Genomic DNA, 13,372 nt, shown 5'->3' with positions numbered 1-13,372 from the left:
TTTCTGTTATCCCTAGCCTTGAACTGTTTTAGATAATGTCTATTAATTTTCTTCTCAGTTATATGCATCGTCAACTTTTACTCGTAGTTTTGTTGCACAAATGCTGTTTCGTCTGGTCGATTTTTATTTTTCTGGTCGGCTCAGCATGTTGAAAATTAGAAAAAGAAAACATGGGCATTAGGAAAACGTTTCTGGGACGGTTACCTGTTTTAGTGCCACACGAGCGAGCAGTCACAATAGGGGCGAAAATCATGTTCATAAAAAGAAAAAGAAAAACATGATAAGTCTAATTTTGAGACATGTCTGATGCCCTCGAATCACAACAGAATGCTGGTGTCGCACACCAAAGAAAAGGATGATGCTGGCTGCCGTTTTTGGTTTGTTAAAAATAAAAATTTTCTGAATCTGGTACTGCTACTAGCATAGCAACACAGATATGTATAGTAAAAAATATCCCAGCAAAAATTATTGATTTCTGCTAGGTTGTGTGGGCAGTGTGCCCATGGACGACAATTATTTTTTCTGTTCTTCAGTTGATTTAATCCGCTGATGAGTTTATGTGTGTCATTTATTCCCAAGGTCAGAGTTGGAAAAGCGGCAGATGAGAGGGAGCCCAGCCCTTCAAGGATGCCTGCCCTTGAAGCTTCTATCCGTGCATTTGTTGACAAAAAGTCTAATAATGTTGTCAATCCATCGATTGGGACTAGTTTTGATTCCGTCGAAGTGGGTATGAGTTTTACAATCTTTATTCGTGGGAGGTTGGTTTTGGGTTGCGCTACGCAAAAAGACGTTTGAATGTACACCGGAAGAAGTGCATGCAGGAGATAGTTTGCGCTTGTGCGGTGAGTCAGCAACATAACATCAATTCACCCTTACATTTAGAGGATTTTGAGCTTTCTTTTCATTTTCTTTCTTTGTGCCATGCAACGAAAATGTGCGTATTAATTTACAATTTTTTCATGTTCTTAATTACATGTGCTTGTCTTCTTCAGGGCAACCCATTGCAAGCCAACAGTAGGTCAACGCGGTGTGGTTGCAATGCCATGATACAACTACTAAGGTCGGACGATGGAGGATGGTATGTATGCGAGCACAGGGCTGATCACAACCATGATTTATCTGTTAATTGTGGAGAGAAACTGCACTGAAAGTCACACCGACACATAGATAGCTATACAAGGGACCTAGTTAAGCAACTAAGAGAAATTAACATCAGCATTAGCAAGCTTTACAGTGTCGTGGGGAGTTTCTTTGGCATGATAAAGGACGTGCCATTCACGAAACTTTCCTTAAAAACATTGTGTGGTAAACTTAACCAGGAACAGTCTCTGAATGATGCAACAAAAACCATATAGATGTATTCAACGAGATGAGGGCAGAGGACCCTGAATTTAAATACAGTGTTCAGGTTGAAACCGAGGGGAGGATTAAGACATTGATGTGGGCCGCTGGCAGAGAGATTGAGCAATTCAAGTGTTTCGGTGATGTTGTAACATTTGATACAACCTACAGGATAAACCTGTACGACATACCATTTGGCCTTTTGTTGGTGTTAATAATCACTTTCAGAGCATCATATACGGAGGCGTGTTGATGAGCGATGAGAAGGTGGACACTTTCAAGTGGATATTCACGGAGTTCTTCCAAATGCTAGCAGCACCACAGCCAAAAACTATCTTAACAGGTAATACATGATTTGGAAAACAAAAAAAGCTAGAAAAAAATATTGTCACCGACATAATTTGCTAGAGTGCTTGATTTCTAAAATTTGATGCTCTTACTTGATTTCTTTGTGGCTGGGACAGATCAATCTCGCGCAATGGAAATTGCAATAGCGGACGTCATGCCACGGACTGCGCACCGGTGGTGCAAATGGCACGTGCTGAAGAAGGAAAAAGAGAGCCTTGGAGCGCTGCTTGCAGAAGGGAGTGAATTCAAGCCAGAGTTCAGCAAGCTAGGCCACCATGTAGTTAGTATTGATGAATTTGAGAAGGGCTGGGCATGCTTGATTGAGAAATATGGCCTCCAGACCAATACATTCCTAACGCAGCTTTACGAAGTTAGGGGGAAGTGGGCAAAGCCATACTTCATGGGTGTGTTTTGTGCAAAAATGACAAGTACGCAGCGAAGTGAGAGCGCAAACCACCTTCTCAAAGGGTATGTGCCACCAGGCTGCCCCATGCACTTGTTCATCCGGCAATATGAGAAGATGCAATTTGACCACGACTCAGAGGAAAGTTACCAGGAGAAGAGGACAAAACTAGTATGTTTCGATTAGTCTTCTATGTATGTATCTTTGAGCTGTTGAATTGCTGCCTTCCATAGAATCTTAGATCCTCTTGTTGCACTTGCCATGTGCAGGGTGAGATTGTGCTGAAGCAACATATCCCATTTGAGGTACATGCATCGCCAGGTTTACACCAGGACAATGTTTGAGAAATTTGGTGAAGCATTGTACGAGTGTGGGTCATATGATCTAATAGAAGTCGAACCCCGATTGGAGTACATTGCTAGGCACATAAAATTCCAGTCAGGGGAAAAGTGGTGCAAGAATGAGTTTGTCATCTCAGTGAGTGAGCCAGCCGATGAGTTCATTAGCGAGTGTGGAACGTTTGAGCACTATGGGATGGTTTGCAGCCATGTGCTTAAGGTGTGTGACGCATATCCTCATAGTTTTCCGCAAACCATTTTCCGCATGAGCTCGCATCCGAAAAACATGTGCTGATGGTCAGGCCATGAAACTGACATTTTTGGTTGTTGTTTCACCAGGTCATGATACACCTAAAACTGTATGAGCTCCCGCCAAAACATGTGCTCAAGCGGTGGACTAGAGATGCAAGAGATATACTGCCACCGGAGTATTTGCGCTACCAGAAGGACCATGGGCCCCTGAAGTATTCTTCTCGTCGGCACAACACCTTATACTTGTTGGCACTGGATGTGGTTAAATTAGGTAACAACAATGTGGAAGCACATGCACTTGCAATGGAGAAAATGCGAGATGTCAAAGTGCTGCTCGAGCCAGTTGCCGCCGTGCGGGATAGGCTTGGTTTGTCTGATAGAGAGTTGGCTGCAGATTCAGGCGGCTCTGGTGTTGGGAACAAGCAGCATTTTGGGAGAGCTGAGTCTGAGCACACCATCTCACAAGGATTGGATTTGTTTCCAGCATCGTGCAAGAAACGACCCGCTGGGCGTCCAACAACGAGCCGCGACAAGGCTCCATATGAACAACCATCAAAGAGGAGCAGATTATGTTCTATATGCAGAATTCAGGGGCACAAGAGCACAACATGCCCTGCCAGAGGGGATGTGCCAAAGGCACCTAGGAAATCGCCTCGCTGCTCAAAATGTCGGTTGACATGTCACAGGAAGAACAGATGCAGCAACCCGCCTAAGGTCTGAAAAAAGATATGAAATTTAGTGTTTGTTTTCGAGATTCGTTGGTTTGTCTGTGTGGCACTTTGTTATTAGAACCCGTATGTTATTTCTGTAAACCACCAAGAGATGGTAAGTGAGCATTCCCGTGGCATCTGGCAGGGACATTTGTGAATTTGCATCGGGCTTTATGTTGGCTTGTTTGCTGTTGTGATGGTGAAGAAAAAATATTTCAGTTGGCACTTTATGCTTGGCATAAGAAAAATGGATGTTGCCCTCTCGTGTAGAACATGTGAAAAAATGAACATGGGCATGATCGTCTGTGAGTGATGCTGGCACTGCAGGGCCATGATTGGGGAGTGGTCGCACGTCTAGCCAGCCTGTGAGCGAGCAGTGGACGACATGGGGTGCTACTGTAGAAAAATACAGAATACAGGATTAGGGTTAAAGCTGCTGGCTCGAATACATGACATAAATGCGCTGATGCAGTGTCTCGATGGGATCACTGACGACCGAGATAGCGAGCTGCACAGAGCTCAGCCTCCAAACGGCATTTTCGCTTCTTTTTGTCTTAAAAAAACTACTGATCTACTGATATGCACTTTGTTACTCTCGTTGAATTTACCACAGTAGACTGGTTCATCGCTGTAGGAGCAAGCCGCATGCATGGTTCGCCAAAAATGAACCAATCTTGTAACCGGCATCTTGCCGTCCTCTTCTTTAAATGGATGATCAGCATGCTATGCGTATTCGCGGAGAAAAATGCATCAATCTTGAGCTGGGACTTCGTTATGACGCTGATGGGCAGTACGTTAGCGCAGAGCCAGTCAAGCTAAACTCCATGACAACTTGGCCAGTTGCATTTTCTTTTTTTTAGGTGAGATGCAAGTTGCATTTCTTACATGATGAAAAGGCTACCTATTGATGAACAGCACGTTTCGTTTCATCCACATTGTTAATCCAGCGCCGAGGCCAAGTCAATCCAAATACTAAGTTGTGTTTCTCTGCTATATAACTACGTACATAATCATGAACAGAACTGCGTACACAATACATTTGTAGCAGAGAAACACAAAAACGCTTACTTTTTGCATGATCGCTTGCAAACATTGCAAGAACCCAAGAGTGTCATGGTGATCAGCTTCAGTTGCTCAGCAAGTAGAAAACTGACATGGATCATGGCCTTGCTGTTCATGATGACTCAGGTCTATGGCCAGTCTACTTCGGGTATGCCCCACTGCATTTTTTTTAGTTTACTTTGGAGTGCAATTTAAGAAATCCCACTTTACTGAAGCCTTAGCGATAACATATTATTATCTACTGAGTGTCTGTCACACTAGTCGTGATCTTTCCTTAGATCATAAACTTGAAACACATGAAACTGATACAAATTCTCCTTGTGCAGGGTTCATAGGCATTGATTGCGGAAACAAACGCACCTACAACGACAGCATAACAGGAATACAGTACCATTCTGATGATGGATTTGTCGATGGTGGATTGAGCCACAAGATTTCAACAGAGTTCATGGCTGATGCCGCGAATGAGCAACAAAGGTTTAACAGTCAATCTTGAGGGCAGACCCCCCTTTCCTCTCTCGCGACCGCGCCGCCTCCCCGCGGGCGGCCGGCCGCGCTTCCGTCCCCCTTCTCCAGAGGCCTTCCCCCGCCACCTTCCCCCCCGCCGCCGCCGGCGTGCGGTGCCGGGCTTGCCCCGGGCGGCGCCGGTGGCGGCGGCCCCTGCTTTTCCCCTCCCGGAGGCGACCTGCGCGGGGCGGCGCGTTTCCTGGTGTGTGCTCAGGCGGCGGCGGTCCGGCGCGGCGGCGGGGCAACCTGGCGCAGGCGTGGGAGGCTGGCTGCGCGGCGGCGCTGCCGTTGGCGGCGGAGCTCGCGGTGGTGGGGGTGGCGGCGCCTGCTCGGCCCAGATCTGGGCCCCTTCGGGCCCATCTGGGCCGCGGCGGGCCGGTGGCTTCTCATCGACGGCGGAGCCCCCTGGAGGTGCAGTTCGGGCGTAGGAAGGCTGGGTGGGGGCGGCACCGTCGCCGGCTTGCTGCAGCGGGGCGGCAGCGGCTTTGCGGGCCCGAGATGGGCCTGGCCGGGCCTGGGGTGGCCTGGTGTGCCACTGCGGCCACGTCCGGTCGGCACCCGCGACGGTGCTGGAGGCACAGGCCTCCCGCACAATGGTGGTGGAGGTGGTTCCCTCCGGCGCGGCTCCGGTGCTCCCCCTCCCGATTTCTGGCGCTCCTCTCTCCATCCTCTAGGCCTCGTGATGGCGGTCTCAATGAGGCGGCATGGATGACTTCAAGACCGTGGTGGCGTATGCTGGTTGGTGGTTGGCTGGCTGGTTGGCTCCGGATCGGACGGATAGTGGTGGTTGGGATGCGGGAGAAATCCCTGCCGGTTCTTTCGGCGCCGACGCGGTGTCGCCTACGGGCGTCGCCTTTCCTTCCTGAGGGGCGTAGGTGTTACCCATCCTCCACTCCTCTCCGCGTGCCGGGGGAAACCGTAGGACATGTCCGGGCAGCAGCGTCGTCGACGTCGCACCCCTTCTTGGAGGTGCTGCTTGGTTACGCGGCGATTCGGAGCCTTGGTGTGTGGTGGGACGAATCCGGAGGGCGCAGCGGAGGCGGATCATCTTAGCTTTGCCGAGTTGCCGTTGTTGGCATTTTGTTCTTCTTCTTTCTCTTTTGGGCTTAATGTGTTGTGCGCCCCAGCAGTTACCGTGTGATTGGTGGAAGTTGCTTTATTTATAAAGCGGGGGAAACCCTTTTTCGGTAATGAGCAACAGAAAACCTTGAGGAGCTTCCCTCAGGGTTCACGGAATTGCTACACACTGCCATCCACCATCGGGAAGTTTTTGTTGAGGGCTATTGTTTACTTATGGCAACTACGATGGGTTGAACAGTACGATGAGCGGATCGCTTTCTCGGTTTGGGCTCCATATCGGTGTCAATTTCTGGGAGGCGGTGAACTTGACCAATTGGGATCCATCAAGCACAATATGGAAGGAGGTGCTCACCGTTGCTCCGGGCAACAACCTGTCGGTCTGCCTGATAAACTTCGGTACAGGGACACTGTTCGTGTCTTCGTTGGAGCTGAGGCCACTGCAAGATGTGATGTACCCTTTTGTGAATTCTTCGGTGTCAATCAGCTATTTTAGACGGATCAGATTTGGTCAAGCCACTGACTTCATCACAAGGTAAGACAAGACTGGCATCCATAATAATTTTGGATTTGATCTTAATTATGCCTGACAATGGTTTTGAAGTTGGCTAGCACGGAAAATTTGAAGTGTTTGCTCCTTAATCTGTTTCCTGAATCTTGCAATTCCTTCTAACAAAAACTAATGTCATCCCAAGGTGACAAGAAGTTTGGTTGGCGAGTTGTCACAGCTATTTCCTTCAAGTTTAAAAAAAAAGGACAGTTTATTGGCTACCTATTTACCTGTTTTCTCCTTGTCTTTATGTGCGATGAAGATATCCATTGGACCCTTACGACCGGTTCTGGGAGGGCTGGTCTTTCTCCTACAACACCTACCCCTGGATGACCCTAAACACTAGCAGTCCAGTGAGGAGGCTACCCGGCGACAACACCTTCCAGGTACCAGAGGGCATCCTCCAGCAGGCCAGCACCCTAGACACAAACTACTCCTTCTTCGAGATCAATGTGGCAGTGGGTCCCAACCTGGACCCAACGAACCTGCAGCTTCTCCCGATCTTCCACTTTGCCGAGGTCGTTGACAACAATCCAAATAGGTCATTCAACATCTACAGCGGCGACGAAATGTTGTTCCCAGACTTCTCACCTTCACGATCCCAGGTGGACAGCATGCACCAGAATGGGCGCTTCTTGCATAACCCCGCAGCCTCCTTCCTCCTGAACAAGACCAACAACTCGGTGCTCCCACCGCTCATCAATGCGTTCGAGCTGTACTCTCTCGTCCGGATGGATAACCTCACCACTGACTCCAACGACGGTAAGACACCAAGTATACATATACTAAGTGTGTGCCTGTGGTAGATTCACATTATCATCATGCAGTTTATTCAGTAGGTTTAACTGCTTGAACACCTCCAGCAGTTTATTCACATTATCATCAATGCTTTTAAAAATGTTATTGACTGTCTAGACCCCTGAGATCCCCAAAACCATTTTGTCATTGTCAGGATTTTCACCAGCAAAGTAATAAATACATCAAGTTCATTAACCAACTGATTTAGTACTCCATCTTAACTGCTAAATAGGCCATCTTATACAGGCCAATCCAATATTAGAGAAATGAATCAATGCAATTTATTCAGTTCTACAAAAAGATAATGCTCGCATAGGAAATACTTTCGTGACTTCTTCCTTCACGGCTTTCGTCTCTTTTAAAGTATATAAGCTCCCATACCCAACGTATACAGCCTTTTGATTCCATTGCTATCTGTTTCCATTGTCTTTCTTTTTTCTGTTGTAGTCAAATACATGAAAGAAGTCAAGAAGCACTACAGTGTGGCACGAATAAACTGGAATGGTGATCCATGCTCACCGAGAGAGTATTCTTGGGAAGGTTTGACTTGCGACTACTCTAAGAGCAACCCGAATCCGAGGATCGTCGCAGTGTAAGAACCTAACAGGGACTTGTACCATATACATTTTGGAAGCTAAACATCAAAATTCAATATTTTCAATTTTTTAAGAGCATTGTGTTATATTTTTTTTCCCGAAAAGGAGGATAACCCCCGGCCTCTCACAGCCATCTTTACTATATTATTCGACAGAGTCTGACAAACAATCACTGAATTAACAGATCTGTATTTAAATGATTTTTCTTTTGCAGAAATCTGTCTACCAGCAGACTGAAAGGTGGATTAACCATATCATTCATGAACATGGTATCACTGGAAACCCTGTAAGTGACCTACCACAAAATATTAATGGACTAAATGAGATTATGTTGACATCTTTGTGATCCTAAGCACAAAAAACATGTAGGGATTTGTCACACAACAATTTGACAGGAGGTATTCCAGAGTACGAAATGAAGTCAATGAAAGTTTTGTAAGTCTCTCTGTTGATTGTACTAATATTTGGTTCAAGATATAAATTTTAAAGAATGGTTTTAACTATTATTCTACAGTGATTTGTCATATAACCAGCTCGATGGACCAATCCCTCATTCTATTCTTCAAAGATATCAGGCTGGTCTGCTTGACTTAAGGTTTGCATGCTCTATTGCACAATCCTTTTGTTTTGACTGAATGTTGCACTTTCTTACTGCATAAAAATAATACTCCCTCCGTCCGAAAATACTTGTCATCAAAATGGACAAAAAGGGATGTATCTAAAACTAAAATACGTCTAGATACATTCCCTTTTATTCATTTTGATGACAAGTATTTTCGGACGGAGGGAGTAGATACTCAAACTAAAAGAAACAGGGTTGAGCCTGATAGCAAAAATTCGAGGGTTAGCAACAGTCTTTGCACAACAACTATGCCACACGTTACCAAACTAGAGTTTCACAAGTTGGACTTCCTCCGCCCACAGTTTGGTTGGTACTCCCTCCGTTTCTAAATACAGTCCTTTTAGAGATTTCAATACAAACTACATACGGATGTATATAGACATATTTTAGAGTATAGCTACACTCATTTTGCTCCGTAAATAGTCCATATTGAAATCTCTAAAAAGACTTATATTTAGGAATGGAGGGAGTATTATACTTGTTGTGTGCCACAAGTACCTAACTTTATGCCGCAGCAGCCCCACTTGGGTAACAAAGCCCCTGTGCCGCCTACTGCTACAAACTCGCCGCCTCCCCATGTTAGGCTGGTACATGTTGTTGCACCAGGAGCTGTTATGTCAGGCGCAGTAGCATGGATATTTTGTACACATTGAACGTCGTATACAGGACTAAGTTGTGATAACCAATTTGGGTGACATAAAGTGTGTGAAGCCACACTTTCACAGAGCTATGCATTGATCCAAACATGCCCTCAGTTACATGTACTAGCATCTAGTAACTATAAACGCTTTATTGTCTATGGCAACCAATAGGAGAGGTATAAAAAGACCATAGTAACTGCATCTGATTTACAAACCATGAAGTTTCTTCTTTTAGAATACATAGATGAGAAAGCATCAAGTTAGTTCTTTCGGAGTGCATACATGTTTAGCACGTTACCCGTGTTAGAAAACTGAGGCATCTTCTAATCATAATTCTGGAGAGCCGTCATAGCTAACATCTTATAAGTTCCTATTTCCTATATGGTGTGTAATGATGCCACTAGATTAGAAGGCAATCCTATATGCTCAAAAGTCAAAGATACATATTGTTCAAATAAGAAGAACACCACAGCCGCCATGCTCATTGCAGTGATAGTTCCTGTGGTACTGGTGTCCCTCCTAGTAGTGATGGGCACACTCTGGAAGTTATACTGGAAAGGTAAAGCAAAGTTCTATGCTCTAAATTTCCTTTTCATCAATGCAATAGGTGGTAGACATTAGAAAGCAGCTTCAGACCTAAACTTTCAAATAAAGCACAACTTATTGACTCTGCAGGGAAGTCGGGAAACGATAAAGAGTATGCTATGTATGAAGAGGAGACTCCCCTACATATTGATATCAGACGGTTCACGTATGCAGAGCTGAAGTTCATAACTAATGACTTCCAATCGATCATTGGAAAAGGAGGTTTTGGTATCGTTTATCATGGCACACTGGAAAATGGTGATGAGGTAGCTGTTAAGGTGCTTAAGGAGACATCAATATCAGAATCAACAGACTTCCTCCCTGAGGTATTACACAAAACCAACTAGGCTATAACATTACTTTCTCAAATAGAAACCTTTTTTTTTGGAATTGGAAGCTTTATTACCCCCGCCCTCTGCATCATATATGCTTACAGTCTCAATTACTCCAACGTTTGTTACAAGTCATCCAAAGTAAACTATAGGTCTGCAAAACACCTAAAACCAATTCGACAGTCCATATTGAATAAAATGATACAACTGGCTCCAGTTCTAGGATGTTTGGTAACTATATCTATTACCGCAGGTGCAAACCTTGTCGAAAGTTCATCACAAGAATCTCGTGACTTTGCAAGGATATTGCCAGAACAAGAAGTGCCTTGCACTCGTTTATGACTTCATGCCTAGAGGAAATCTTAAACAGCTTTTAAAAGGAGGTTTCTCTCTTATTTTTTTAATGTATTGTACTTCAATTCAGTAAAATTGAATCATTCAATCAAACCTAAACCTGCTCAGGGTTTTACTTCTTGAGAATCCAATAACTACACGAGACCCAGATGCCAATAGCTTGGATTAAGAACTTCGGAATCACCTACTTTTCAAATTTTACAAATATATCGTGCTTAACAGTATAAAAAGTAAATTTTGACAGGACCTAGTCATAAGTATAAAAAAGAAACTCTAAAATCAAAGTATTCTGGCTTTGACATGGTACTGCAATCAGGAGTTTCAAAACTATTTTTTCTTGCAAAGGTGTAGTTTGATTGCCTAAACCGTTATTGCTCCTGCTAGTCAATACAGTTGTGTTGGTAGACATGATTTACTCTGTATGGATATTGGACTAATACGTGAGACAACCATAGCTGCATTCTTAGAGCTGCATTCTTAGAGCTGCATATTCTTAAAGGCCTAACCATGTCATGGTCATAGATATTAGGTTAACAAATTGGGGCTACCACAAATAAATTCTTACCTACGTCATAACCATAACATGATAGTCACGAATTATAAACTTGTACACCTTCAAACGGCGGTAAGAAACAAAGAAACTAGAGAGATAAATACTCAAAGAATAATTCCAATATCTAGGTTCCCTGTTAACTGGAATTGTATATGAAAATGCTCTGGTAAAGAGAATGAAAAGGAGTGAGGTCTCGAAGATCAAAGTGACTGTTTATGCAGGTCTTAGATCTTAACGCGCTAATTGATGCTATGGTTCTTTATCGTAAAAATTGATGCTATGGTTAATCATTTGTGTGTGGAACCATCATCGATCTAGGAAAATATGAGCAAATATTGCAAAACACGGTATTTGTGCTACAATTCACATATCAGATGGCCCTTACATTAATTTGGTACATCTTGATTGCAGGAGATGACTATAGTTTGACTTGGGAACAGCGACTTCATATTGCCCTTGATGCTGCGCAAGGTCTGTATTTCAACTACATGTTTACCTTTTAGGCCATGTACGTATGTGTGTGTTCATAGAGTATGAGTTCTAATAAACTGCAGGACTGGAGTATCTACATGAGTCATGCACCCCATCAATAGTGCACAGAGATGTGAAGACCCCAAACATCCTTCTGGACAAGAATCTGGTGGGGGTAATATCTGATTTTGGGCTTTCACGTGCTTTTAATGATGCTCACACACACATATCTACTGCTGCTGCTGGCACTCTTGGCTACTTCGACCCTGGGTACCATGCAACTTTCAAAATCACCACCAAAACAGATGTTTACAGCTTCGGTATCGTGCTATTGGAGATCATCACGGGCCAATCCCCGGTAGTTATGGACCCTCAAGCTGTCCACCTACCAAATTGGGTGCGGCAAAAGAGAGCTAACGGCAGCATCCACGATGTTGTAGACAAGAAACTGCTGGATCTGTACGATGCCAGTTCCCTGGAGAGTGTAGTGGACCTTGCCATGAACTGCCTCGAAAGCGCAGCCGTCAACAGGCCGACCATGACCAAGGTTGCTTCAAGGCTCAAAGTGTGGTTGCCAGCTATTTCTGGGACCCCTCGACGGACGGACTCCATGGATACTGAAATTCCAAGGCAGTTCCGGCTGATGATTTCAAGAGCAAGAAACGAGGGGAGATCCTTCCAGTCTGGCTATACCAATGGGATTTCACAAACGAGCCTCTTTTCTGGACGGTGAAAGGGAGACGCCAAGTGTGTTTATTGTTGGATCCTCTTAGATAATGTTTGGTAAGTTGCTTAACTGCGTTGCAATTGATCGTCCGTAAACTGGAATTTAGTAATTGTGTCATTTTCAGATTTTAATATTGCTCGTTTCTACGGGTAATAGTGTTAATATTGCTCGTTCCTACCGGTAATAGTGTTCAAGCATGAAGCATCCCCTTCCATTTGAGAACTCGGTGGCCCATTAATTAGTGCGCGTACATCAAGTCCACGGCAATCCTAAGGCAAGTGGTCTGCTTAGTGCTTACACACTGCCGCCTAAGGACTGGGCCTTTTCTTCCCCATTCTCTCTTGCAAGGATGTGGATTCAGATTTAAGTACTTGTTTGTTCTACCAAATCATCCGAGCATCTGCGGAGTTTGTCTGACTAACACACACTACATGCAATGGCACACAAGTTGGAGCCTGAGGACCTGAGCAGAAATGGCACATGACATACCTTAGTCTCGCCGCCGGCCGCCGCTCGCGCCGTGGGCCGTTCCTCGACTTGTCCGCGAGCGCCTCCTCCCCCTTGCCTCCGCCTCCAAACGCGAGCTGTACAAGAGATTGTGGGCCGCACATCACTGCAGTAGAGCAGTTCCGTTCCGGTGCTGCCAGATCGATGGCCGTGCGGCGGTGCCCCCGCCGCCGTGCCTGATGGCGACGGGGTGAGGCCTTTTTTTTTTTTTTTGAGGATCAGGGTGAGGCCTTACTGTCCAGTCAAGTTACAGCGTGGGCGCACCCGCGCAACAATAGCCCCACGTGGGCCACGGCCCACGGGCATCCGTGAGGCGGAACCCCTCCTGTTTCATTTTTGCTCCACTGCCAAGTACCGAGCGGCCGAGATCCGAGGAGAGCGGACGGTCGTGCGCTTCACCATATATTATCTGACGGTGGAGCTGTTGACCTGTCGGCAATCGTTAAAGTCTCAAGCTCCGCCACGCTTGTCCTAACACTTCCTTTCGTGTGCAAGCACTTTGTTCATTTTTTTTACACAGAAGAAGAAACAAAACGGGCAACAATGGTCCCATGATTCGTCTGCCAAGTTTTTTTTTCTTATGAAACAACAAGCCCCT

The 13,372-nt window shown here is 45.3% G+C and overlaps 2 protein-coding genes across 3 annotated transcripts; both read left to right on the top strand.

The window, feature by feature from the left end:
- Positions 1-579: 579 nt before the first annotated feature.
- LOC123071136 (protein FAR1-RELATED SEQUENCE 3) lies at positions 580-3,550 on the top strand. 2 transcript variants are annotated; one of them, XM_044494632.1, is made up of 5 exons: positions 580-842; positions 993-1,684; positions 1,806-2,263; positions 2,362-2,650; positions 2,770-3,550. In XM_044494632.1, exons 4-5 carry the CDS (start codon positions 2,402-2,404, stop codon positions 3,400-3,402), a joined length of 882 nt encoding a protein of 293 aa, XP_044350567.1. In that variant the 5' UTR covers positions 580-842; positions 993-1,684; positions 1,806-2,263; positions 2,362-2,401; the 3' UTR covers positions 3,403-3,550. The 2 variants fall into 2 exon arrangements, with proteins under 2 accessions (XP_044350567.1, XP_044350568.1); XM_044494633.1 differs by having other exon boundaries at positions 1,806-2,650.
- A 955-nt stretch (positions 3,551-4,505) lies between these two features.
- LOC123067617 (probable LRR receptor-like serine/threonine-protein kinase At1g51810) lies at positions 4,506-12,351 on the top strand. Its single transcript, XM_044490342.1, has 14 exons — positions 4,506-4,602; positions 4,781-4,870; positions 4,957-5,488; positions 6,280-6,573; positions 6,851-7,350; positions 7,834-7,978; positions 8,197-8,268; positions 8,352-8,417; positions 8,497-8,577; positions 9,650-9,804; positions 9,921-10,156; positions 10,416-10,545; positions 11,481-11,540; positions 11,624-12,351. Exons 1-14 carry the CDS (start codon positions 4,506-4,508, stop codon positions 12,271-12,273), a joined length of 3,108 nt encoding a protein of 1,035 aa, XP_044346277.1. The 3' UTR covers positions 12,274-12,351.
- Positions 12,352-13,372: the final 1,021 nt, after the last annotated feature.

This window comes from Triticum aestivum, chromosome 3B (genome assembly GCF_018294505.1).
Source record: "Triticum aestivum cultivar Chinese Spring chromosome 3B, IWGSC CS RefSeq v2.1, whole genome shotgun sequence".
Lineage (NCBI taxonomy): Eukaryota > Viridiplantae > Streptophyta > Magnoliopsida > Poales > Poaceae > Triticum > Triticum aestivum.
This window is presented reverse-complemented; position numbering and strand designations above follow the sequence as displayed.

What these genes read in the sequence shown, in the direction of transcription:
- LOC123071136 (XM_044494632.1), top strand. Translation starts at nt 2,402, where the DNA reads ATGCATCGCCAGGTTTACACCAGGACAATGTTTGAGAAATTTGGTGAA. An exon ending in TTTGCAGCCATGTGCTTAAG is followed by an intron (nt 2,651 to 2,769) that starts GTGTGTGACGCA and finishes TTGTTTCACCAG; the next exon opens with GTCATGATACACCTAAAACT.
- LOC123067617 (XM_044490342.1), top strand. Translation starts at nt 4,506, where the DNA reads ATGGTGATCAGCTTCAGTTGCTCAGCAAGTAGAAAACTGACATGGATC. An exon ending in CACCACTGACTCCAACGACG is followed by an intron (nt 7,351 to 7,833) that starts GTAAGACACCAA and finishes TTTCTGTTGTAG; the next exon opens with TCAAATACATGAAAGAAGTC. An exon ending in TAAACAGCTTTTAAAAGGAG is followed by an intron (nt 10,546 to 11,480) that starts GTTTCTCTCTTA and finishes TCTTGATTGCAG; the next exon opens with GAGATGACTATAGTTTGACT.